The following is a 26718-nucleotide window of genomic DNA, read 5'->3' on the forward strand; positions in this document are numbered from 1 at the left end:
CACTCTTCTAGATCTGACACATCTCTAACAGAGCTTCTTTCGGAATTTGCTTCCCTGCTCTCCAACAGTAGTAACAACTAAAGCTTTCTGCAATAAGCTTGGATATTTTAATTTATGTACATATGAAGTATTCTATCATCTGAAAAAAAACCACACAAAACCAAGCTTTTAAAACCTAGTATGGAGAACTTGACATTGTATAGCTTTGTTATTTGACCCACAATTAGGTTTCCCTGATTTAACAAACATTACCACCTTGTTCACCCCAAATCACCAGTAACCTTTTCAATAGCTTCTGTAGTATTACTGAAATGCAGAAGTAAACACCCATATTTACATTCTCTTATGATCTTCCCCCTGCCCCAAGATCTCCATTACTGTGAAATCAATTAAATTAGCAGCTATCATTAGCTTTTAATCTCAGAAGTTATTTCCAGCTGAAATGATTTGGATCTATGAAGTTTCATACAATGTATTCCTTTGAGTTTTCCTAAAAATTAAATTAGTACCCAACTCCAGAAATTTTTCCTTTACCCCTTTGTGACGGGATACATACATCAACAGGAAGTCTTAACTAAGGGTAGCAGAGATCTCCAAATCCAAAGCAAACTATTCAAGTATGCTGCTTCATTTACAAAATTGGCATGATTACAACAAACAGGATTATTTCCACTTATTAAATTCACTAATTCCTTGGCAATAACATGACACTAGGAATTGTCTGCCGCTTCATCACAACTGACATGTACTTCAATAACTTCTTTCCAAAACAGTATTTCTGTTTTTTATTTTCTCTCAAAACCAGCAGCCTTATATTTCCGAGTAACTTATCCTGCCCACTAATTAATCCTTTATTATTGACTTTGTTTTTTTCTTTTGTTGTTCTTTTTTCGTTGAATTTTGTTGTTTGGCATTGGTTTGGGATTTTTTTTTTGTTTGCTTTTTTAAAGACCAATCAGTTCACTAATTTGTCATCTACCTGATACTTTTTCTTGGCCTGGAGTATTGTGTGGTACTTAAGAAAAACAGGTACATCTCAAACTAGCACTTTTCATACACCATTACTTTATCAAAACTGTCTAAGATCCATTTTCAATACTGCATGACACACACCTTTAATTCCTTACTGTAAGAAATTTGACCTTTGTGTTTAGGGTCTATTCATGGTGACAGATCAACATCTACCTTTGCCATTCTCATCTGTGCAGCTCATATTCTTCACTTACAGCACTGGTAAGAGCTAGCCTGCAGAAGAACAAGATCTACTTTATCAATACCCATGCTGAGAAATCTAGCTTAGCAGGACAGTAGGAATCAAATCAAACCAAGCATTTAAAATAGTCATGTACAGCGTTCAAGCCGTACTTAAGTTTGTTAGCTCTGTAAGCTACCTTGTCACACATCATCTCTTATGCCTTCAAACGCCATTTGGGCCAGTTTAGTCAGCATCTTTAGAAAGAAACAGTTTAATATACAATTCTTCAAAATTTTTGGACCAAGTTTAACAAAGTAAGCTTGAAGAACCAAAGTTTTAGACAAGATCAATATGCTTGTTTGACCCCAAAAGCATTTTGGTATTTTCAGAGTCTTAACCTTTTCTTCCACAGTACATTTCCTTAAGACAATGTGAAGCACTACACCATGTAAACTGGGAGTGAGCAAAGTCACCAAATATGGCAAGTATGTCAAGCTTAAGTAGTGTAAGACAGAGCTTCTAAACATGGTCTTAAGTGATCAGTGTACTGTCGCAAAATACAGGACATTTTATTGTGTAGTTATTTTTTCCTTGATTTGTCTTCAGTGTCTCTGCCTTACAGCATACAAGCACCTACTACATGATTAAATTAAATATGTCCACTACACAGAAGGAAACATTCTTTGCTAAATAGGAACAGACTAGGAAAAAAGGCAATGCTGCTTAGACTGGGAACAGTTTCAGCCCCAGGACATGAACTACTCCCTCGTCACTTAGGGAAGAGATTTTTAGAACAGTGGGAGAATGCAGTCAGAATACAGCTGATCTTTAAGTCACATCAGGTTTTAAGTTTTGATTGGAGGTATCGTATTCCTTAGAACCGAGGTGAGCTTGGGACTACTGAGCTCAGGCTAGTAAAGCTCAAAAATTATTCAATATGCATGTAACCGAAAACCATTACTTCCCCAGTACTTTTACTGTGTAAGTCTAGGTGTCCGTGTAGCAGAAAGTTATCAGAAGGACAGAAAATGCTCTGCTGAGGTCACAGAAGGCAGATAAGTCCAACAGAGGGTTGGTTATCCAGCTATATATGCAAGTGAGGCAGCTGCTAACTAGGATGGAAATGCATCTTTGCAAGTAGTAGTTGGTCATGGCAATTCAGAGGTTGATACCAAGTCATTGTGAGGCTTACAACTATCAGCAACCCTCTACATCAAGTATGAAGAAACCACTGTGATCAGGACCACTGTATGCCTGACAAATTCTTTACCTATTTCAACTGCAAGTTTTGATAATATAGCTATCAAGCAAGTTGCAGTCCTTCCACATTTTCAAATGCAGAATAATAAACACACAGGCCATGTATTTGCTTTCCAAGTTCCTCCTCATGTTCTTCATACACCTAAAATTTGATAGGAAGGAGAACAATAAGAACCTCCTACTGCATGTTGATAAAGCACAATAGCTGAAGCCTGAAGTCAAAAGATTGCTACAATAGCCACTTGTAGTGAAGACGGGAGACAGGTGGAAAAGAGCCATAAGGCTGCATGCTTTGTATATCACATGGAACTTCTATGGTCAAGTTATTGTTTCAAATTGGATTAAGCCACTGGCTTTGATGCGTTTATTTTGCCCCACCTTGTGGTGAAAACCAGTCTACATGCTGTGCCACAGCCATCGATTAATCTGATACAGTATTCTACTACCATGGAAAGCAGAGATGAAAACCCAAGAAGATCCTAAAAGGCACCTTTTTTTTTTTTAAAAAGCAAAAATAGTCATTGAGGTCTCATTTAGCATAGAAAATATCACTTGAGTACTTGCAGGGGATACAGAATTAACTTACTCTATTATAAGAAGGTAAAATATAAGGAGAGGACAAGTCAATAGGTTTTCAAGTTTCAGGGTAATCAGTTTACCTCATATTGCACCACCACCTAAGTCTACCTGTGATTCGGTACTAGTCCTTTATGACACCAATAGTGAACCCTCAACAAGACAAAATTAGTTGTGCAAAAAATTGAGTTGATACAAGCTTTACATTTGACTATCCACAACCAGTAGCACTCTAGGCATTTTTGCTTTCTGTTTATACTGTGCAAAGAACAGTTTATGTCACCAAGCCCAAGCAGCTGCATTTACTTATTATGCTAGCAACTAATTTGTGATGGAATTTAGGCAAGGTGGTAGCTGAAGCTGCACTTGGCAGCTTCTCAGCACACACGCACACAGTGGTCCCTAGCTTCAGCATTGCCAGGTTTAAGTTCTACAGCACTGTCCAGATGTTTAGATTAGCACAATGCCTAAATAGGAATTGTTTATTTTTAATATCTGGACAATCAAAGAGCAAGTTCTAAAGAAGCAAGACCTAGAAGAAGTCTCCTCAAAGTTAGAACACCAATGCATCTGTTACAAAAGACCGGTGAGTACATCTTTGTATTGTATTTTACTTTTAACACAGTGACAATGTATTAATCAGTTTGCAGAATTTCACTAACAAGTTCATGCTCCTCCTTTTGTGAAGAAGTTGACTTACCTAGTACTGTTACAGTTGTTGATGATTGTGTATTTCCAAGTGGGAATGTAACTGCCTTGCAAATATATTCTCCTGCATCAGAAAAGCTTACATTTTTTAAGATGATTGTTGCATCAGTAAGTGAGTAGTTTTTAAATGACACTCTTCCTTGGTATTCTCCTTGAACAGATATTCCATATTCAGGATGATGAACAGCAATAGTCTGTGAACTTTTACCATGTATCTTCTCCCAAGAAACTTGTGCTATTGTTTCATTTACATCAATTATGCATTTCAGTGCAACCTTCTTCCCCCAAACTGCTGTCACATGTGGATCAACAATTGGTCCAGCTAAGGCACCTAAAAACAAAGCAATTGTTAGTCAGTACATATGAAGGTTATGCTAGGAAGTCTTCAAATTATGCCTTCTTCAGTAACTAGCTTGGCTTTTTCAAAAAGGATTCATACTTTCTTCTGAATAACTGTATTCCAGGCAATTCAGAGCGATGTGACAACTTTACAAAAGCATGCTTTAAGCAGAAACATCAAAGCTAGGTGTACATCAACCATTCTTCAGAGAACACTACCACTAATAGACAACTTCCTATAAAAATGAACTGATAATTGTTTAACTGGTATCAATCTTAGGAATTTAACTGGATATGAGCATTGCATGTATTCAGATTTACTGAAAAAACAGTAATCAGACATGGTACTTCAGCAGCCTAATTACTGATGCAGACAATCAGGTAAAAATTTAACTTAAATTACTGCACTTACCTTTTGAAAGTAGAGATAAGTCTCCTAATAAAGATAATTTAAGGAGAAATGCATAAGTGAAACTTCTACCATTTACCATACCAGTAACTACTTAAAATGCAAAGCAACAAAAAAAGGCCCAAAGAAAAAACCCAGAGCCCACAAACTACTCCATCTTAACAGTGACAATCGAAAAATTTGATTGTAGCTTCAGAACCCTTGTTTCCAATAAAGATATGAACCATCATACATATACAATATTTCTGCTATACACTAGTGTGGTGTCTTCACACTAGATCTTCCCTCTGTATTAACACAGTAAATATGCAAGAGAAGGAAAGTCAGTGTTTGCTTAAGATTGGAAGTATTTCTATTTAATACCTAAAATACTTTCCACAGTAGCTACTGCATTCTGAGCTCAGCATTTTATACCATCTCCTTTCAAGAAAGGAAATCCACCAGGATGAAGCAGTTCATTATATCACAGGTTCACAATTTCTTTTGCCAAACAGATGCTCCAGCAACTTCAACCATTCATTCTCTTGGAGTTAACTAACACAATGAAAAATATTGAAAGTCTTCATCCACACTGCATTTATTTTTACTGTGCTTAAGTTTTAACAGAGCCATTTCAACTGCTCTGATTTTCTCTTTAGTTATCAAATCAGTACTCAAGCTGTTACTAAGAAAGTTCACCCATGCAACAACATTCAAGCCTGAATTTTAGCAGCCCAATTTTCACAAGCATGAACAGGTCATTCAACTTGAGACATTAACTGCCTTTTCAGACAAGTTCCCACAAAAGAGAAAACATGTGTTCAGGAATAAATTCTCAATATGCCTTTGTGCATGAGTCCACTGTTGAAAGCATTCCATTTCCCATCAATTGATTTTCAGTGTTCAAACCATAACTAAGTCAATGAAGTCACTGAAACAAGTGATTTAAAGATTCAGCTATGGATTTCTTCAGTAGGGACCACTGACTAAGGCCAATAGCATTAAAACATTAAGTTGCACAAATAAATCAAACGAAGCCAAAAATTTTACCAAGATTGTTGATATGCCAGTCACTAAGAGAGTCTGGGGGCACACACATGGCCGGGAATAGCCAGAAAACTCTAAAACTGCATTATTCAGTTTGATATAGAGCATATCCAACATGACTAATGCACGAGTAATGAAAGAACATTTTGGCTGGAGTCGTTATGCCTCGAACTAATACATGTTGTTGAGACAGTTGCTCTCTTCCCAACGCCTATACGAACACTGAAATGCGCAGAATTCCGCCCATTGTCTCCTTTTGCCATTGGTACGTTTAAGCATAAGGTGGAGTGTTCCTTAAGTATTTAACTATTGCTTTCTACCTTATATATGAATAAGGCTCACAAGTTATATTTCTGCAAAGTATTTCAGAATGTACAGAACATACATATTCTGCAATGTCATTTAAGTGACGGAAACACACTTTTGCTCAGAAATCAGCATTTTGCAATATTTAAATCTACTGAATCTTAACCTGTACTGAATCTTATCATAATGATCAGCCATATATAACTCCAACAAACTTAGTACAGAGACGCCCTACAAGTAAACTTGCACAAAAGCTGCTAGGACTTCTGGGAACATAACAAACTCAATTGGAAAGTCATCCTAGTTAGCAGAACATGCAAGTTTTCTTTTTCCTTTTAATTCCTTTTTATTTTTTAACAACTACTTCCAATAATTGGAGGTTTTAGCTACATAAAGATGACCAGAGCACTTTTAGAAAATCAAGACTCAACTAACAGTTATCCCCTTTCTTGAAGATGTTAGAATAAAACATTTTTTTCCGTCAAGGAATACTTCTAATAGTTCATTTGTGCCATGAGAACATTCTGTTCCCACATGAACTGCATGAATATTTTCAGAAGTCAAACTTTATTGCTCCGACTTTCAAGGTTTACAGACTGGACTCAGCAGGCCTCATCTATATATACACATACTTGCAGCTGTAGAACATTAATCAGTTACATCTCATTGTTCACTCACTTCCTTTATTGTTCTCCAATAAAGGAAGTAGAGCCTATAGTTCATTAGACTGAATTTTACACATTTATCTCATCTTCTGACACATGTTCAGACTCCAAAGACAAAAATCAACTGGTCTATGCTAATCATTTAACTTGAACTTACATACAGTTTATATAACAGTATCTATACTCCACAGTATTATAAGTTTTCAAAATGTTTAAAGGTCAAGCAAGAACAAGATCTTTCATTTGCAATAGAATCTCTGGTTTTAATCTTTGGCCAGTTATTATTTAACTAACTTATTTTGGTTGCTGAGCAACTGAGTTAACAGTTCAAACTAGCAAGTTAATTACTATGCTGATATTCAGGGCTCTCCAATACTCAGGTCTGTAAGGTAAATATTTCCTTCAACATAGATACTTCCACTTGAGAGTCACTATTTTGCTCAAAGATAGTACTTGAATAGTAACAGCTACATGTCTACTCCAAAAATAAAGCTTTAGAGGCTTACAATGGACAAGACTGAAGAACAAAATACTTCAAGGCTGCATTATTCATCTCCTTAACTGATCCAAGGTACTGATGCATAGGACACATGTACTGTTTTAATAAGGCATAGCTCTCCTTTTGAAATCTAATATTGAAATCTGACCTTCTTTGCTGGCACTTTCACAATATTGAAGTCCTTGCTTATCATTCTCAACGTACCTTAAGGAAACAATTTGTATTCACTTACTAATCAAGGTAACTGGTGCCCAAGTTATCTTCTCCATTTTGCCAGTTTGAGGGAACAGGGCAACCAGAAACAGGCGCATAATGTATATCAACTCCTGGCTACATGGCTGGTGCTGTTGTGAGGGGCTTGGCTTTTTTGACAACGGGGTGTTCTTCAATGACGACAACATGTTAGGGAGGGATGGAATCTAACTGTCTAGAAGGGGCAAGGGAATCTTCAGCAGTAGGCTGGCTAACTTGGTGAGGAGGGCTTTAAACTGAATGAGATGGGGCATGGGATCCATTATAGAAATGCTCATGCCAGCACATCCAACAGGGGAGTAAGTCAGGCCAATCAGTGCAGTGACAAGTGTCCTTTAGCTGTCTCCCAGGATGTGAAACAAAAGAGTAATCACCTCAAGTGTATGTATACAAATGCACAAAGTCTAGGAAACAAACAGGAGCTCTGTGCCCACTCAGAAGGTTATGACACCACAGGAGTAACTGAGACATTGTGGGACAGCTCAAATGACTGGGGGATTGCGATGGACAGTTACAGGCTCTTTCATAAAGACAGGCAGGGTAGAAGAGGTGGAGGAGTTGCACTCTACATTAAGGAAAACCTCAAATGTATCAAAGTCAACTATGGTGAATGCGACTGCTCTATTGAATGCCTCTGGGTTCAAGTCAGAGGGGCCGCCTCCAAGCAGTACCTCACAGTGGGCATCTGCTATTGACCTCCTAACCATGATGACAAAGCCGATGAAATGATACTTGGGGCACTAAAGCAAGCTTCTGGCCAACAGAACCTGGTTCTTATGCACAACTTCAGCTACCCAGCCATTTGCTGGAAGAACAATATGGCAGCTCACATGTCATCCACCAAGTTCCTGGAATGCGTAGAGGACTGTTTCCTCATACAAAAGTTAGATGTGCCAACCAGGAATGAGGCACTCCTGCACTTGCTACTCACAAAACAAGAAAACCTGCTCTGTAATATCTCAGTTAGCGATAGCCTTGGCTGCAACGATCACAATATTGTGGAGTTCGGGATCCTGCTGAGCATGCTGAAGATCAGTACTAAGACAAGGGTTCTAGATTGTAGGAGAGAAAACTTCAGCTCATTCAGAGCTAATCTGGGAGGGATTCCATGGGATGCTTCCATGGAAGATAAAGGAGCTAGTGAGTGATGGGAGTTCTTCAAGAACTCTCTCTTGGAAGCACAAAACCAGTTTATCCCCTATAAAGGAAAGGGAAGTAAGCAGAGCAAGAGGCCCCCTTGGCTCAACCATGAGCTCCTGGGTATAATTAAAACCAAAAGAAAAGCATACCAGAGGTGGGAAGTGGAGGATTATCCGTGGAGAGCTACAAGGGCACTGCCAGAGGGTGCAGAGGTGCAGTTAGAAAAGCAAAAGCCCAGCTTGAATTCAAACTGGCCGTAGATGTCAAAAATAACAAGAAAAGGTTCTTCAGGTATGTCAACCACAAGCAGAAACAGAAGAAAAATAGTCCCACCATTAAAAAGAAAAGGAGTCAGTCACCAACAAAGCCGAAAAGGCAAAGGTCCTCAACACATTCTTCACCTCTGTCTTTACCAACACTGTTGGGTCCCAGGCTTTGGGAACGAAATTCCCATTTGATGCAAACACAGACCCACCATCAGTGAAGGAAAAGTTAGTACGTGAATTATTACTGGAGCTTGACCCCTGTAAATCAATGGGCCCTGACGCCATCCACCCGAGGGTGTTGAGAGAGCTGGCTGACATCATTGCAAGGCCACTCTCCATAATCTTTGAGAAGTTGCAGAGAACAGGGGATGTCCCAGAGGACTAGAGGAAGGCAAATGTTACCCCTAGCTACAAGAAGGGGTCGAGGGAGGATCCAGGTAATTATAGGCCCATCAGTCTTACTTCAATCCCTGGAAAAGTTATGGAACGAATCCTCCTGGGGGCCATCACAAGTCAAATGAAGCACATGATTGGGAAAAGCCAATATGTCTTCACTAAGGGCAGATTGTGCTTGGCAAACCTGGTGGCCTTCTATGACAAAGTGACTTGCCTGGTTGACATGGGACAGGCGGTGGACATTGTCTACCTGGCCTTCTCCAAGGCCTTTGATACAGTCCCCCACGGCCTCCTCCTGGAGAAATTACTGTGTTATGGCCCAGACAAGTGGTCTGTGCAGTGGGTGGGGAACTGGCTGACAGGCCTCACCCAAAGGGTGGTGGTAAATAGCTCTTTTTCAAACTGGCAACCTGTCACAAGTGGAGTGCCCCAGGTATCAATATTGGGCCCAATGTTATTCGACATCTTCGTAAGTGATCTGGATAACAGGATTAAGTATAGCCTGATGAATTTTGCAGACAACACCAAGTTGAGTGGGGAAGTAGACACTCCAGAAGGGAGAGCTGCTCTGCAGAAAGATCTGGATAGGCTGGAAGTGTGGGCCAACAAGAACCTTATGAAGTTCAACAAGGACAAATGTAAGGTCTTGCACCTGGGAAAACATAATCCAGGAGTGCAGCACAGACTGGGATCCACCTGGCTGGAGAACAGCTCTGTTTCCACAGAAAGTGGAGGTCCTCAGGAAGCTCAATATGAGCTAACAGTGTGCTGCTGCAGCCAAGAAGGCCAATAGGATGCTGGATTGCATCAAAAAGGGCATCACCAGCAGAGACAAACAAATCATTACCCCACTCAGCACTTGTCAGGCCACACCTGGAGTACTGTGTAGAGTTCTGGTCCCTGCTATACAGAATGGATGTGGACAGGCTGGAAGGGGTCCAGAGAAGGGCCACCAAGATGATCAAAGGACTGGGAAGCCTGCCACACAAGGATAGGCTGGGAGAACTGGGTTTGTTCAGCCCTGAGAAAAGGAGGCTTAGAGGGATCTCATCACCATGTACCAGTACTTAAGGGGTAGCTACAAAGAAGATGGAGACTGCCTTTGTACAAGGAGTCACATAGAAAGGGGAAGGGGGAATGGATACAAGTTGTTCTTGGGGAGATTCACATTGGACACAAGAGGAAAATTTTTAAGTGAGGACAGTCAACCATTGGAATAATCTCCCCAGGGAAGTGGTTGACTCTGCCACGTTGGACACCTTCAAGAGGCATCTGTACAGGGCGCTGGGCCATCTTGTCTAGACTGTGCTCTTCCTAGAAAGGTTGGAATAGATGATCCCTGAGGTCCCTTCCAACCTGTGATTCTGTGGTCTTATTTTCTAACTTCCAAGGCAAAAACATCATCATGGAGTTTTTTTACATTTTCCTCTAGATTTGACAAAGTTTGTGGATCCACTTTCCCTTTCCTTTTTCGTCACTTGGAAAACAGAAAATAGCTTATGCCTTCCCCCTCATTTCCTCAATCATGTATGCTCAGACAGGTCCTATGTTCCAGCATGTCTTTAAAACATAGCATGAGGTTCTCACATAACCTACTTAACTGAAGACCCTGTCAGATGACTTTAACTGCTGGGTTAAAATTGACTATCATATTGTGATATGGCACCCTATCCCATTCATTTCACAGCTTTGAACCTAACTGTATCATTCAGCCTGTACAAATGTTTTAGAAGTCCTCACCTGTACCAGACTTCCACAATTAATAGAACAGTTCATACCACTGTTTAGATTGCACAGGCAACAGACAGGGGATTTACCTTGCTTTGATCAGCAAGGGCTTGTCAGGTACTGTTTCATATGCAGCCTGCTATTATTGCCGTCCCCAGTTTAGACATCTCAGTTTTAACTAAGTCCCCATGCTCTAACCGATGTTTTGATTACAGTGATCCAAACCATCCTGGTAAATACTTCATGTCCAAGTCTATCACAAAACTACCTTGTGTCTAAAGTTAAGAGTAGTTAAGCATGTAGATACTCCTCCTAATTGATCTACTTGACACACCTAGTTTCCAATCTATTTGCAAACATACTAATAAGATGCAATTTATTTCACAGGAAATACTTAGTTACATGCAGACACTGGAAGTCCACATCTCAGCTTCTCAAGCTCCAACAGTTCCTCTCTATCTCTAATTTTACCAACTTAAAGGACTTACTAATACTGTGAGACTGCTCTACCTCAAGTCTTAAGACAATCTATTATTCAACTTTGAATTATTTTATCTCATTTGAGAGTGGAGGTAGGGAAAGCATAAAGTTCTTCTTCTAATATTTTTGGTAAAACACCTTCCACAAGAACATGTTTTTTGGTCCTTTTTGTTCTGGCACCCCTGGCTCTCTCGTAAAAATGAGGAACAGTATCTCTTCATTTTCCCCACCCATCCTTCACATTACCACACAGACCAGATTTCAAGGCCCAGTACTGCAAATGTATCTTAGTCCAAATTGTACAAGCTATTGTTTTACTTCAGATAACCCCTAGATCTCACCATTTTTTAAAAAACAAAGTATTTTCAGATTTGCATTGTGTTCGCTAGCTCCCCAATTCAGAACCATTACAAGAATCTTATTCAAAACAGCAAGGCACTTAGCATTATCACTTAACTTGTCAAAAAGTAGTTGGAAGAGTAAGCAAAACAAAACAATTCTTCAAACTCACTTCTAGCATTAAAAGCCACAGAACTAGGAACTATTAAATATTGACTGTAATAACAGAAGCAGTTCACTAGTAATTCTTAACCAAACTTCTCTCGCTAACTGAAAAAAAATATACTGAGGAAATACAGGGTCTTGAAAATCTAATGACCTTCTTAATACAGCAGGGTAGTCATGCTACAAAATGAGAGAGTAGCCTCCACACTTCCACAGCCTTGTTATTTGTTGTAATAAGCAGCAGATTTGGAGATTTTCTATATGGAACAGTCAAGCACAAGTCTCATTACAAAAGCAATCCATTTTGTTACCTGCTGTAGAACTGTGGCCTGCTTAACAGCACACCACTGGCAAGACAGAGACCACATTGCCACTTCCTAGCCACTTATTTTGCACCAGCTGCCTATTATTTCCATAAGACAAAGCCAAACTGCAGAAGAGCAGAAAACCTGAAGTTCTTCCCTACCTCAGCAAGTTATTCAGCTCATGGGTCTATCCGGCCTTCACACAGACTAACACAGGGAACTAAGAAGAGTTCCAATCAAGAGCAGAGCAGAACAATAAGAATGTCCCACTTTGGTGACAGCAAGTTGCTATGTCAGCAGAACTTCCCATGAAACACTCTGAAGGTCAGGCTAAGCATTATTGTTCAGTCAGCTTAATTTTAGCTGACATCAGAAAGCTGAGACTCATTCTTCCAGCCTGCCCTCCCCTGCATGAGCACTCATCAGGTATCTAACAAGAGCCCAACCTACAAAAACACTCACTTATTTTCTTCCTGATCTAGTCTTCTGAATTGGCTCATTCCCTGGTCAGTCAATTGCAAGTGGCAATGCAATAGAGGCAACAAGAGCACAGCCACACATTCTAGTGGCAATTTAGGATTTGTTTAGCTAGAGAATCAAATCACTTAAGGCCACTGCAGAAAACAAGCCTGAAACCACAACTTGAGGCGTTATAAAAATATATGCTTAAATTACTGGGAAGAAGCATCTTTTGAGTACCAGAGCATGATCAAATTACTGTGTCAAAACAATATCAGAACCAAGGAGTGGAAGAAATTCAAGATTAAGTAGTACAAAATGCTTCAACACTAGCTTCCAGTTAGAATTGTTAAGCAAGTACTTAGGAAAAAAACTGCTTTTACCTCAGAGATAGTATTATAACCTAGTGCTGTTCTCACCTAAGGATCTGCTTGATCGCAGTCTTTGAAGTGGAGTGCTGGTTTGTCAATGAAAGTTTTTTTGGGGTGAAGTGGTTTGGGAACAGAAACAGGGTGTGTTGTTGGCTTCTATCAGCATTAACATTTACTAGACTCAGCTCAAGCTCCCTTTTTTGTATGGCATTAGTCTTTTACAACAAGCAAACTAGCAGCATATGATTTCTATCTGTGAAGAGCAATTCTTAAAACCTTGTTTAGTGTTTACCAGAAGGCAAAAAATCTTGGTGAAATGAGGCATAGCAACTGAATAGTCTGAAGCTGAGGCTACTGAAATCCTCTTAGCCTTTCTGTGCATTTGCCAGCTCAGGTTGCTTTTCCATTTTATTAATATTCAAGGGACTCAATCTTTTGAATCCAGAGGTCAACTGTACCTGATACCAAAAGGAAACTAGAAATATTATGACAACAATTGTTTAAATAATGACATATTTCTAGATTCCTCCCATTTTATTTCTATATCACTACTATGGCTCACACGCATTCGTCACTTGGAAATGCACCTATTAACCTCTGAATGTTAACTGTTTATACCTACAAATAGACTAAAACTACATTCTAGTCTAAGCTTTACTTAATATGCAAGCAGCACTCCTTTAGGTGCCTATAGCCTACATGCTTACAAAGGCTATAGTACAGGGAACGTAATTTAAGTTGAAAATTCAAAAAAAGCTGCGCAGAAGTAAAATTTTTAAAAGCAATCTAAAAGTTGAAGACACTGGCCACAAGAACAGGTTGAGTTTGAGAATGCATGAAAAGGTCAGTCTCTTCATTTCAGTACAGTCTCAGAAGTTAACTGTTGCTGAAGCAGGGGTTTTACTCAAAACATCAAGCTCAAACCAGACAAATTCTCAGTTAAGCTCTATCATAGGGTGTTCTGCAGAATTTAAGTACTTTGAACCTCCATCTGCTGCTCCTAAGGTTAGAGCTGACAGCATTATCACACCATTCTACCAAGCAGCTCATGTTATGCAACTCCTTCATTCTCCACAGCTGATGGAAAGGACAGTCAATTACCTTCCTCTAGTTGCCTAATCAACACATCTACACATGTATAGAGATATCAAGGAATACTGTTATTTGTGGGGAAGGCTACACCTACCATTCACAAGGTAGCACCAAGAGCCCACAGAGAGAAGATTCATACGGCCAGATAATGCAATACTTGACAAAATACTCTCATCCTAATACAAATGGGTCAAGATGATCACGTATGCAAACCTCTATGGCACCACAGTAAACACTATCAGCAAGATTGATGTTTTCATCACAGAAAGCAAGGAAACAGATTAGGAAGAGGTATTATACTTCAGTGCAATACAAAGAAAATAGTTAAACTCAAGAGTTTAGCATTAATGTAAGTTAAGCCCAACTCAGAGTCATGAGTTGGAGCTTCAAAAAAGCTCCACACCTCTGCACTTGAAGTCAGGTATGCCTGTGTCCCACTATTCTTACTTCACAATGCTGTTTTCTTCACACATGAACTGGTGCTTCTCTTCTAGTTTCACTACATCCACACAGGGCAGAGACTGTGCCTCTGCATCTTCTGCTTCCTACCATGCCGCACAGACCTTTAGTATCAATCAGCAGAAAACTAAATAGGATATGAGACACTAGATGAAACTAAAACAAGTTAGGCTAATGATTCAAACTGAGCTGTGAAGGACACTCTTAGCCAATTTTTATACAATTGAAGCTTTAAATTTAAACTACTCACCAAGAGTATTTACAAAGTCCCATGAACTTTAAAACTTCATCTGGAATTTCAGCTTACACCATATTAGCATCAGCATCTGTTTTACATGCTCTTACATTACGATATCTTAACACACAGCAAATTAAGACACTTGTGTTTATCCTGATACTAGGCATTCAGATGTTTACAAGGCATGTTGAACTAATAAGTGAGGCAAGCTATGAGGCAGCTGGAAGTTCTTCCGTAATGAGCATTCCAACCTCTGTTTAACCAGACAGACCTCCCAACCCCCACCCCTTTCAAAAGGAAACAAAAAAGACTAGGTACTTTTTCCAACAAATGGGCCAGGCTCAAAAGCAGAACTGCAGGAGAAGATCTCATCCTTAGTCCCACTCCAACAAAAAACTAAGAGTAAAAAAGTAGTTCAAAAGTTATCACAGAAATATACACCACTTTCTCTCCCTAAACACTGCAAAATGCTTCACATACCCATTTCTATAAATTTAAATTATCAAATACCAAGCAATAGGTATTAATACACAAAGAGAAAAACAAAAGATTGAAAAAAGCAATTATTCATGTAACTCAAACCTTTGATTGGAACATTTGTTAGAGTTCCATACAATCTTTAAAGTCTTTTGAAACACAAACGATGAGTCTGTAGTTCTGACAAACTAACCTGAAGGGAAGGTTAAAGTTCTCCTATCTGGCATCCAGTTTAAACACATAACCAAAATATCTAACAGATACAGTGGGAAGTCAAATGGAGCACTGCACTTCTGTATCTTGGTGAGGCTGCTAAATAACGGCATTAGATACAGAAAATACAAGCAAAGTTGTACATAATGCATCTTTCCCAGTCAGCCTGAAAAGCTTCAAATTCTAATGGGTCCAAATTAGAATAGTGGTCAGCAGGAACAAGTGTAAGTAACAGATACAGGATGCTAATAACTGGATAGAGAGCAAAGACTTAAAATTACAGCAAGTATATGGTTACATTTCAAGAACTGAAAGTGCCACTCTAGAATACGCTAATACAGAAATAAAATCCCTGCTCTAGCCAACATCGGTGATAGTTTATCTGAGTTGTTCAGCTTAAACATCATCCTTCAGATATTAGCCACCTAGAGAGTCTGAAAGCAAACAAAGTGTGTTCAAAGGCCTAGAAAACATGACCTATAAGGAAGGGCTGGAAGAACAGATTATTGGGTTGCCTTCTTTGATAAGAACAAAGGTCCTGAAGTACTTAAGCTGCAAAAAGAATGCCTGCACTGCTGAGTATACCTTCGGAGGTTAGGAAGGAGATAAACAGAAGCAACAGAACACCCACCACAAAAACAAGCAACAACAAACTGCACTGAAGTCAAGAAAGCCTTTTGTTATAATTAATTTAGCCTTCAATGGAATTTCAATCAAAGTTTACAATTTATTAAATAGAGACAAGCAAGCAGCGCTGGATGCACGGGGGATCCTTCCGCCTAACGTGCATACCGTCATACAAAATTACAGGGTTTATATAACAATTAGTAAAAACACGCCTAAGTTTACACTCATTGGTCAGTGATAAGCATCCCACTTGCCGTTGGTCAGCCGTAGTTAAATTAGCCACGCTGGCCATGTAGATTAGCCCGCATGCTCTTTACGGGTGTGGGGGGGCAAGTCTTTTTGGTCACTCTCCTTTGTAGCAGGGTGTTTCCACTGTTAGTCCTTGAAGTTCTACTGAATTGTATCTTTTTAGGAGGCTTCTTGTCAATGCAGCATTCATTGCTAACGCCCTCTTGACTGGCCTAAGCAGGTGTTAGTTTCTACTCCTAACTAAAATTCTTTCTTAACAATTAACTTAAATCGCCAATCAACATTCCAACCATTAAGACAATTGAACGGCCCTCGGTTACACAAGCACAAACAGAACGGTCAAATGATAGAGGGTCACACTTCACCGTGTGACTCTAGCATTGTTCCATATTGACACGAATCAGATGAACACATTTTACACTTTGATGCTACAGAAAATGAGTTCCTTAAATGAACACCCTGGCCAAAACTTTAAACCTCCACAGCCTTTAGAAAGGTTTGATGTTTAGTTATAAAAAAACCAAGCAACCAAACTAACCAAAGCTGATCCTCCACTGGGGTAGAGACAGATCTATTGTTCAAGGATTTTGCCAGCCTAGTTACTGTACTATTATCTACAGACATTTTTAGTCAAGTAATAATCTGTTCTTCCTTCAAATTCTTGTTAGCTGATATGACACATGCTGATGGACGCAATTGTAAGATCTCCTTTCAGGAGCTTATTTGCAACAATCCATTCCATACACTTACACCACCTGCTCTCTCTCATGACAATTTAGTTCACCCAGACCTCACTACTCTGAGGAGGTTTCAGACTATATGGCTTTCAGAAGTCGTCTCATTCCCAGTCCCCTTACTAGCAACTTGCTGATTCACATTTTCCCACCTGTGTTTCAAGACTATCCTCACTTGCTCTGCAAATGAAGGAATTAACAGTTATACATTGAGAAATTACCAAGAAAAACAGAAGGAAGAAATTAACTCAGAAGGCATCCAGGATGACCAATTAATTTAATTTTTAATGCTCAGCTAGTAGCACTTGAACACAGAACTTTTGGTTTCATAACATTAAGAGCACCATGCTTTTCGCTAGTACATATTCACTTATTGAGACAGAGCCTTTTCAACCACTTTTTTCATTCTCAGGTCTACTGCATTTGGGGATTAACTTGAATGTTACATTCAATCCATTCAATTAGATAGCTGTTTTCTCACCAAGTGTTTTTCACCATTTGCTGCTTCTACTTTTATCCTTACCAGTTACTCTTTTCAGCACAGGTTTTCTTCATCAGAGGGACAGCCAGCTCACAGCAGATAAGTCTCCTCTATTACTTATTTCTTGTATTCTGATCCACAAGCAGGTATTTGGCTTTTGTCATGTATTTTTTAAAAGCTTTTAACTCTTCAAAGCTGTATATATGAATCCACATGAAATCTCTATTAGCACCAGTTTGTCCTCAACTGAGTCACCGCAACATACTCAAGTCACTCCTTATAGACTAGTTTTATCATTCTCAACCACAAATAAGACTTGGAGAAATAACAGACAGCCTTCAGCTTTGAGAAAATTAACTCAACCTGAGTATGTGCATTAGTATGTTACATTATAACCTGATGTTTAGACGTTAGTTTAGTGTTGCTTGCTTAAAATGTATTTTAAAAGCTCCATTTCTTCATTTATTTGCAGGGCTGTGAATTCAAGGTGATGACAAAAATTCCACCCAGGAGATATAGAGTAACACCTGATCACTTTGCTTTAGTCAGCTCATGCTTCAGCTTTTCTGCCTTCTATAAATGAAGTACACAAAGAACTTCACTTGTCTTTAAGGCAGCCTCATCACCTACTACCAACTGCCTTTCACAATACAAAGAGACAATTACTTATATTACACAAAATTTGTCACTTTCTGGACACCAATTAGTTCTTAAAAGGTTTCAATTCTAGTACGCTCTTCAGAGCCAAGTCTAGAAGTTCCAAAACTGGCATTACTACACTTCAAGTTCAAAGCAGATGCCAACACAAGAGGACATGCTTCAAAACAGTTCATACATACTTTGTATGTGCAACTGCCTTCATGCAAGACCTCTGGCAGAGATAGTCTTCTTTCCTCTTAGGAGTGTAAAACTGAGAAGACAACACAGCATCCAGTCCACAGTCCAAACTTCAGCAATAAGCATGAGACATTCAAGCTGCTATAAATAACCATTATTCTACCACATTCAGAACTGCATGAGATGCTCAGCTGTGCCCATGAAGGATAATCCAGTGGAGGCAAGGCTTATTGTAGGATTTTCCTTCAGGTGAGAGCAGCACTTAAATCAAAGACACACCTGACTTGAGCAGGATTGCCTATATAATTGACTGCATAGATGAAGATATAGAAAGGTTGATATTTGACTACAAAATAAATGTGTGACCTGAAGATTTTACAGAAGTTATTGTAGCCTGGGGGCAGTGGGGGTGGGGTGTTAATCACTGATGCTACCTCTGTATCCTCACCTTTCAATAATTCTCAGATAAAATGCTTCAAAAGGGAAGATGCTTTGATCAAGGTGCCAGTTCTAGAATGAGAGTCCTTCCCTCCACTCCACATACGCATCCCTATCACCTGGAAACCTAACAGCATAGACGTTGGCATAATAAGGATTCATGCTCTCTAAGGAAAAAAATTACCTAGAGTAGTCACATGAAGAAATACAGGCAATAAAATATAAGGGGTGTGTGCGCGTGTGTTTGTCAGGACAAACATTTATTCCCAACACTTTCAGCTCTCCCAAGCCTGATCTGACCTATCAGCTTAAGCCTCAGTTGATTTTTAAGTACCAATTCATCTCCTGTTGACTTAACAAGCTTTCTGCATCCACAGTATCTTCTGGCAAGGAATGCCAGCAATCTTGCCACCAGTTCTAAAACCACCTTTGCTTGCAACTTGTCTCCTTTTCGCTTCATCTGATGAGCACCTACTTCTTGCACCGTAAGAGTTAATCTGTATACACATTGTTGACATCACTCATGATTTCAAAGATCCCACTATAATCCTTCTTCTCCTCCCCTTCTTCCAAGAAGTCACCTATTTTCTCAACTACAAAGACTTAGCTGACTTTACTTAGAAGCTGACTTTCGTATCTTTTACCCTTGCTGCCCTCCTCTGAATCTACTTCCATCCTAGTATTTTGGGGTGGGTTGGGGTTTTTTTTGTTTGTTTGCTTTTAAGATCAAGAGACCAAAACTGAACAGATTTAAAGAACAGGTAAACAACCTATTTACACATTAGCATGGGATGTTTTTCTTTTACCCCAACACTTGATTTGTTATGTCCTGTCCCACATCCCCCCACTTTTAAAGATAACTAACACAGAAAACTGTCAGTTGTGTGAACTGACCATCACATACTCAAGGCCTTGTTTTCAAGTATACAAATATATGATATTTATCATTATACATTATATTTATGAAGTTTACTCCTCCCACAAAGGGGGCCTCATGGGCATCACTAAACATATATCTACCTTTCAGCTTGTTTCATTATTTAATCACTCAGTTTCATGAAGTCCTCCAGAACTCTGTGCGATTCATCTTTATCCCAACTTGTATCAGCAACAGGAGTTATGTTTAATTAGGGCATCTCAGACTCCAAGAAGTGCAATAGACAAGATCCAACTATCCTCCAGCACCACCCAGAACTATAGCTTCCACTACATGAATTCTCTCCAGAAAAAGGTCCTAGCAAGACCACAGTGACTGCTAACTGAAGGTTTGGTCAAATAAATACCCTCCCACACTTTCTTCCAGAACCTGTCTACTCCTTATTTGAAAAAGTGATTTAATGCTATTTTTTGTGTGTGCGAGAAGAGGAATATTGCCCATCGTTCCTGCTTCATCTCAAAACCTGGGAATTATCAATCACATAACAGCATAGCCTCTTCCACCTACCCACAAACTTGCAAAAACATGGGTTTGTGTGCCAGCAGATACACACCAAGTCCTGTGATGTCTCCAAAGTGTTCAGCAGGTCATCCCCAACACAGGTATAAGCTATATTCATCATTTCCAACAAGAACACCTATCACTTACTAAACACAAGTGAACTCCTAGGCATAGTTTTCTTCATAATGCATTTCTCATTGGCAAAGGCCAACAAGCTCTAATACTGATACAGAGAATAATTATTTCATGTAGGTAAGAGGCAAGGGACCTCTAGAGGCTACCTAGTCCTGCTCAGAGTAGGTCTAGTTATATCAGACTGCTTGGAGACTCATCCAGTCAAGTTTTGACTATTGCCATGGAATGTGATTGATTCGTCAACCACTTTGGGCACTAGCTCCAGTGCCTGATTTCCCTCACAGGGAAGTACTTTTTCCGTACGCTGACTCTGAATTTCAAATATTCCAGCTTGTTCCTATTCCCTTGTGTGCTCCAACTCTGAAGAAAGCCTTGCTCCACCTTCTCGACACACTCCCATCAGAGATCAAGAGAGACTCCTTCCCCTCAGCCTTCCCTTCTTCAGGCTGATCAAACCCAGCTCTTGCAGCCTCTCCTCACACACCCTGTGCTCCAGCCCCCTATCAGCCCAGCAGCACACCATTGAGCTCACTCCAGTACCTCAGTCTCTCTCTGGTACTGAGGAGCCCCAAACTGGACATGGTGCTCCAATGCCAAATAAAGGTGAAGGATCCCTTCCCTTTGGGAAGCTGTCAGTGCTTAACACAGCTCAGGATGAGGTAATTTTCCTTTGCTGCAAGGGCAAACTGCTTGATACATGCTCAATTTATTGTTCACCAGGACCCCCCATGCGTGCCTGCTAAGCTGCCTTCCAGCCCACAGCCCATGCTGTTGCATTAGGTTATTCCAACCCACATATGGGACTTCACACTTCCATTGCTGAACTCCATGATGTCCCAGCCAGCCCGTTTCTCCAGCATGTTGACAACCCTCAGATTAGCAGACCTGCCTCCTAGAGTATCAACTGTACCCCAGTTTGGCATCATCTACAAACTTACTGAGTGCACTATATCCTACCTTCAAAGACATGAAGCAATATTTGCCCCAGTATCAGCTGTCAATTAGCCACCAGTTGGACTCTGTACAACTGAATTCCACCCTTCAAGCCATTCCCAACCACCTACTTTTGTCCTTCAAGGGCCTGGAGAAAGCCTAGAGGGGGATTTGCTCCATAATCTTTCCAGTAACTGAGGCAAACCTGACCAGTTTCCTGGATCCTCCTTTCCTGAAGATGAGTGAGATGTCACAGTGACTGGAAGAGGTTCCTGATGAGTGGAAAAAGGCAGTCTTTTCAAAGGTGACAGAACATGGCATCAGCCAACGCATTCAGCACCCTCAGAAGCATCTTTTTTTGGTCCATGATCTCAAGTATAAGTGGAAAAAAAAAAAAAGCTCTGTCACAACGTATCTCAGCTGACACCTTTTTTAAAGACAGTCAAGGTACAGCCATGCTGCTAGGCCTAGCAGATACTGCCGAATGCATGACCTATGGAATTAGCAAACCAAAACCTGATCCTGCATGTTAACAAAAACAATAGCTAACTGAGGCACCTTCATAAGTCAGTCCTTCCACCATCAGTTCAAGTAGAATATTATATAAAGGCCCAGAAATTTAAAAAAATGTTTTTCTTTCTCAGTTTTGTTTAAAGCAGCAAATGTTTCAGTGCCCAGCAAAGTTATAACCCTACACTGCAACTAAGGGAATCCTACAGCACATATCTTCAAGCCAGTAACATTTTATTGAAGTAGTTGGGCTGGGCTGTAACTGCTGAAGTCTTAGTGATTGTGAATTAATACCTGATACTTCAGGCATTTCCCAGTATTTATCGCAGCCAGCACAAGCAAGCTGCAATGGTCAGCCAGAATCTACGTGTTAACTGTAAGAATGAATGGCACATTTGTTGGAATGACAGTCAACTCAGCTGGCTATGAGAAGCAATAAAGACCTAAATCAAGAATTAGCATATTCCCATGCATACATTTATAGGCATGTGCAGTACTACAGCAGTACTTCATTATTTTGTTATACAGTAGCTTAAGTTTTCCACACCTGTATATTTTCTGTTCTTCCCATGCTACACTGCACTTCTCAGACTCTACTTCTCCACACATTATTAAGAGTAGCTTAAATTTGCCTTAATCTATGGACTCTGAGAAACAATTAACCATCAATTTCTGGATTTCACAGTTACTGTTTAACTTATGTTCAAACAGAAGGTCTAATAAAAAGTGATCAAGTTTCCTAGAACTAAGCCATAATTTACCTACTCAAAAGTAGGGGTAAGAGGGAGAAGAATTTCTGAACTGTTCAGTCAAAAATGGCCAATAAAGTCAGAGTGAAGAGTATACAGATTGCTCTCCTTTGTATGAGGCAAGTAAGTTCATCCAGTATAAACACAAGAGAGTTTAATTAATCGACAAAAAACCCAAATGAGTTTTAACAGATACCGTGAGAAATGCTGGCTGGTATTGACAAGCCAAAATGATGACCATTTAAAGGTGTGTCACGTTGAAAAGCAGTGTCTATGAGTTTCTTAAACTCAACCAAGAATGACGTTTTAAGCACAAATAACACCTCCTAACTTAGGGTAACTTGAAAAACAAAACAGGAAACCAAACTACATAGGGCATTTCAGCCATTTTGGGGGGAACGAGACCAAAGAAAAAATACTGTTATTTTAACATGTTTAATTGTCTTTAACTTACTGTTACACAGGAAGATTAAAGCAAAAATTTAAGTCAAGCAGAAATGGACATCACGCCAACTGCAAACAGAGAACACAACACGGCACACTCAGAGACCGCCCACTGCATTTGGTGTTGCAAGTATACACAGTCCTTACAGAAAGCTTAAGGATAAGCTAGCCAAAAGTTCTATAAAAGTAAAAATTCTGATTTTCTTAAAAATCATCCAGGTGTCAGGATTTTGGTGGATTTGGGTGGGTTTTTTTGTGAAATTAATTTTAAGGAAGGACCTGAAATTCTGCTAAGCGTACAGTAGCAGTTGTAAGCGTTCAGCATTTCCTGCTCTACAACTCTACCTCCTACACTGGAATTTGAAAACCATTAAAAACTGTTCAGGAGCACTGACGTGTGTGATGTCCTAGATGAAGGAACAAGACCTTCAATCTCTAGGAAACCCCCTGTTCCCTTAAGCAGGCCACTCCTCCACTTCTTAGATGTTGTCTTCCTATGTACCACATACCCTAGGAAGAACTGAGATCTGGGAGAAAAGGGAGGTTGTACTTTGCACTACATAAAGTAGCAAAGTCTCAAGTTCAGGAAGACAGTTAAACATTAACTTCTCATTTTCAATTACTTGTCAAATTTGAATGTTATCTGCCAATGTTTAGCTGCAGCCATACTATGAAATATAGTAGGCACCTCGAATACTGTGTTCAGTTTGTAGCCCCTCAGTACAAGACATTGAGGTGCTGGAGCGTGTCCAGAGAAGGGCAATGAAGCTGGTGAAGGGTCTGGAGAAGCAGCTGAGGGGAGACCTTATCGCTCTCTACAACTACCTGAAAGGAGGTTGTAGCAGGGTGGGGGTTGGTCTCTTCTCCCAAGTAACAAGTAGATAGGATGAGCGGAAATGGCCTCAAGCTGCACCAGGGGAGGTTTAGATTAGATATTGGGAAAAATTTCTTCACTGAAAGGGTTGTCAAGCAGTGGAAGAGGCTGCCCAGGGAAGTTGTGGAGTCATGATCCCTAGAGGTATTTAGAAGATACATGGATGTGGTACTCAGGGACATGGTCTAGTGGTGGACTTGGCAGTGTTAGGTTTACTGTTGGACTTGATGATCTTAAGGTCTTTTCCAACCTAAATGATTCTATGATTCTGTGATAAAACGAACATATTTTCTCAGAAGCAGCAAATCATAAAATATGATGCCTAAATCTCAGCTGTCCATGACAAGACCTGATGAGCTACTAGTTACATTACAAAGTTATGCGGATGCCTGCTGCCCCCTGCATTGCTGGCACTGCAAGCTTTGGGATTTTTTTAGCTCTTCAGGCCACCCTCCACTACAACCTATTCCAGGAAGTTAACCCTTTTTGTCCAGGAACTGCCTCAGGACAGCAAGCCTGGGTAATGGCTAGCCAAGCATAATAATGCTGTAAATGATCTATTTACTGCCAAACTACATTTTCAATGTTTGTCACACTACCTCTCAGCTCCATGCTGTAAGGGACTGGTTTTACGAGCTACTTATTGAAGTAACAGAAGGCATGCAGGAAAGTCTTTATTACTTACATTAGGAGTTAACAATGGGTTCCAATTTGAAAGTAAGCTTTTAGCAGTCAAATTCCTTTGCAGGAAAATCTTGTTTCATACTTTACTTGGGCTTTTTAATCTTAGTAGAAAAAGATTTCCGACCACTTCTACTTTTCTTCCGGGGACAGCAACTATAGCATACTAGCTCCTGCCTACCCATGTACAAAATAAGGCTCATTTAGACTGAAAGGGACTTCTGGAGGCTATCTAATCCAATCCCCAGCTGAAAGCAAGGCCACCTTTGAAGTCAGATCAGGTTGCTCAGGGTCATACCAGAGTCAAGCTCTGAATATTTTCAAGGACAGAGATTCCACAACCTGTTTCAGTGCTTCATTCTCTATGTGGGAAAACATATTGCTAACATGTTATTAGAATTTCCCTTGATGCAGCTTGTGTCTGTTGCCTCTTACCCTTTTCCTGTGTGTATCTAAGGAAAGCCTGTCTTCATTTTCTCTCTCACCTATTAAACAGTCATAGCCAGCAATTAGGACCCCCCATTTCAGACTTTCTGAAAGTTGAACAAACTAATTTCTCAGCCCTTCATACATCACACACTGCTTACTCCTTATCTTAGTGGCCTTCCACAGAAACCTCAGTATCTGCCTCATAAGTGGGAGCACAAAACTGGGCACTGTACTCCAGACGCAGTCTCCCAAGCTCCAAAAAATAGACAGTAATTACTTCCTTCAACTGGATGACCATGCCCAGTATGCTCTTCAACTTTTACAGCACCAAGGAACATACTGAGCCACAAGGACACCTACGCTCTTTCCTGTAAAGCTGCTTTTCACCAGGTAGCACCACATCTGTGCTGCTGCATGGGGTCATTCCACCCCAGAAAGACTCAGTATTTGCTTTTGTTGAATTTCATCAGGTTTCTACCAGCCAATTCTCCAGCCCACAGACAACCCACTCAATCAGCCCTAGTCTCCAGCATATCAACTGCCCCTCACAATCGGGTAGCATCCATAAACTTGCTGAAAGCACATTACTGACCTGAAAGATGGGCTGAAACAGACAAACTGGCCCTGCACTGATCCTTAAAGGCATGCCACCAGTAACAAGCCTCCAGGTGGACTTTTTACAGCTGATCAGAGCCTTTTGAGTCCAGCAGTACACAGTTTTTCACCCTCTTAATCCATTTACCTCAACCATGTCTCACCAATTTAGCTACAAGGACATTTTATGAAACCTTGTTAATAGCCTCTCAAGGTTACCAACACTCACTGTTCTCCTTTGTCCACAGTCTTGTCCTATACACTTACAGTAATCTATTCAGGACCTCTTTACAGAGCAGTCTCAAATTGTGGACACACCACAACTCCTTTTCCTCACTTACTTCAGTTTTCACCTTATTTGCACCACATAAGTTTATCACACCAAGCCATGCTTCAAGTCCTGGAAAACACAGCTGCAGAGTAGCTCTCAAAACACACCACCAAGGGAACTTTCACTAACAGTTCCATAGGGTCCCATAGTCCTCACCTCTTTCTGTAAGGCAGAACACTCTCAGAATCTCTGAAATATCTTACACGAAGCTCGTCAGAACGTAACGTAAGTTAATAAATGGTCGTGTGAAAACACTGATGAATCAACTGTAATGATTAATTTGGTTATAGCCAAAAGCCTTACAATTTTACAACCATTGAACTTAACAGCTGTGTTACAGATCTAGAATCATAGAATGTTTTAGGTGAGAAGGGACCTTAAAGATTGTCTGGTTCCAACTCCCTGCCATATAAGCTATGCGCAGAGGCCTGAACTACCTCTGACACCACAAACTGCTGAAACACAGCTATGCAGAACTTAGTAACTTCTTCCTATACCAAATATCCTGCATAAATGGGTATATTGCACTTGCTAGCCACTACAGGTAGACTATTTTATGCTTCCTCAGCTACCAACACCACAGAAACTTTTAACAGGATGTATTTAAATCTCCAAAGTAGTGATTAATGGTATGGTCACAACCATCATGGTTGATTTCTTTAGATCTATAGTGCCTCTTTGAATGTTAAAATACCTTAATGAAGTCATAACATTACTTCTGTTTCAAGGAAATTTACCTTTTGAAGTCAAAAGTGCATTGAAGCACAGAAGTAGCATCACTGGTGAAGGACCAAGCAGTGGGGTTTTAAAACGCAAATATTATCAATGTTTACAAATATGTTAAAAAATGGAATTAAGCTTAGCAGCTCCT

General features: G+C 40.0%; 1 protein-coding gene across 2 annotated transcripts in view; it reads right to left on the minus strand.

Annotated features, from left to right (window-relative positions):
• The window catches only part of NECTIN3 (nectin cell adhesion molecule 3), a 74321-nt gene that overhangs the window by 39049 nt on the left and 8554 nt on the right, over nucleotides 1–26718 (minus strand). For both annotated transcript variants that reach the window (XM_075103975.1, XM_075103966.1), the window contains exon 2: nucleotides 3732–4070. In XM_075103975.1, coding sequence (XP_074960076.1) covers nucleotides 3732–4070 — 339 coding nt within the window. The remainder of the gene's footprint in view (nucleotides 1–3731; nucleotides 4071–26718) is intronic.

Source organism: Phalacrocorax aristotelis, chromosome 1 (assembly GCF_949628215.1).
Source record: "Phalacrocorax aristotelis chromosome 1, bGulAri2.1, whole genome shotgun sequence".
NCBI lineage: Eukaryota > Metazoa > Chordata > Aves > Suliformes > Phalacrocoracidae > Phalacrocorax > Phalacrocorax aristotelis.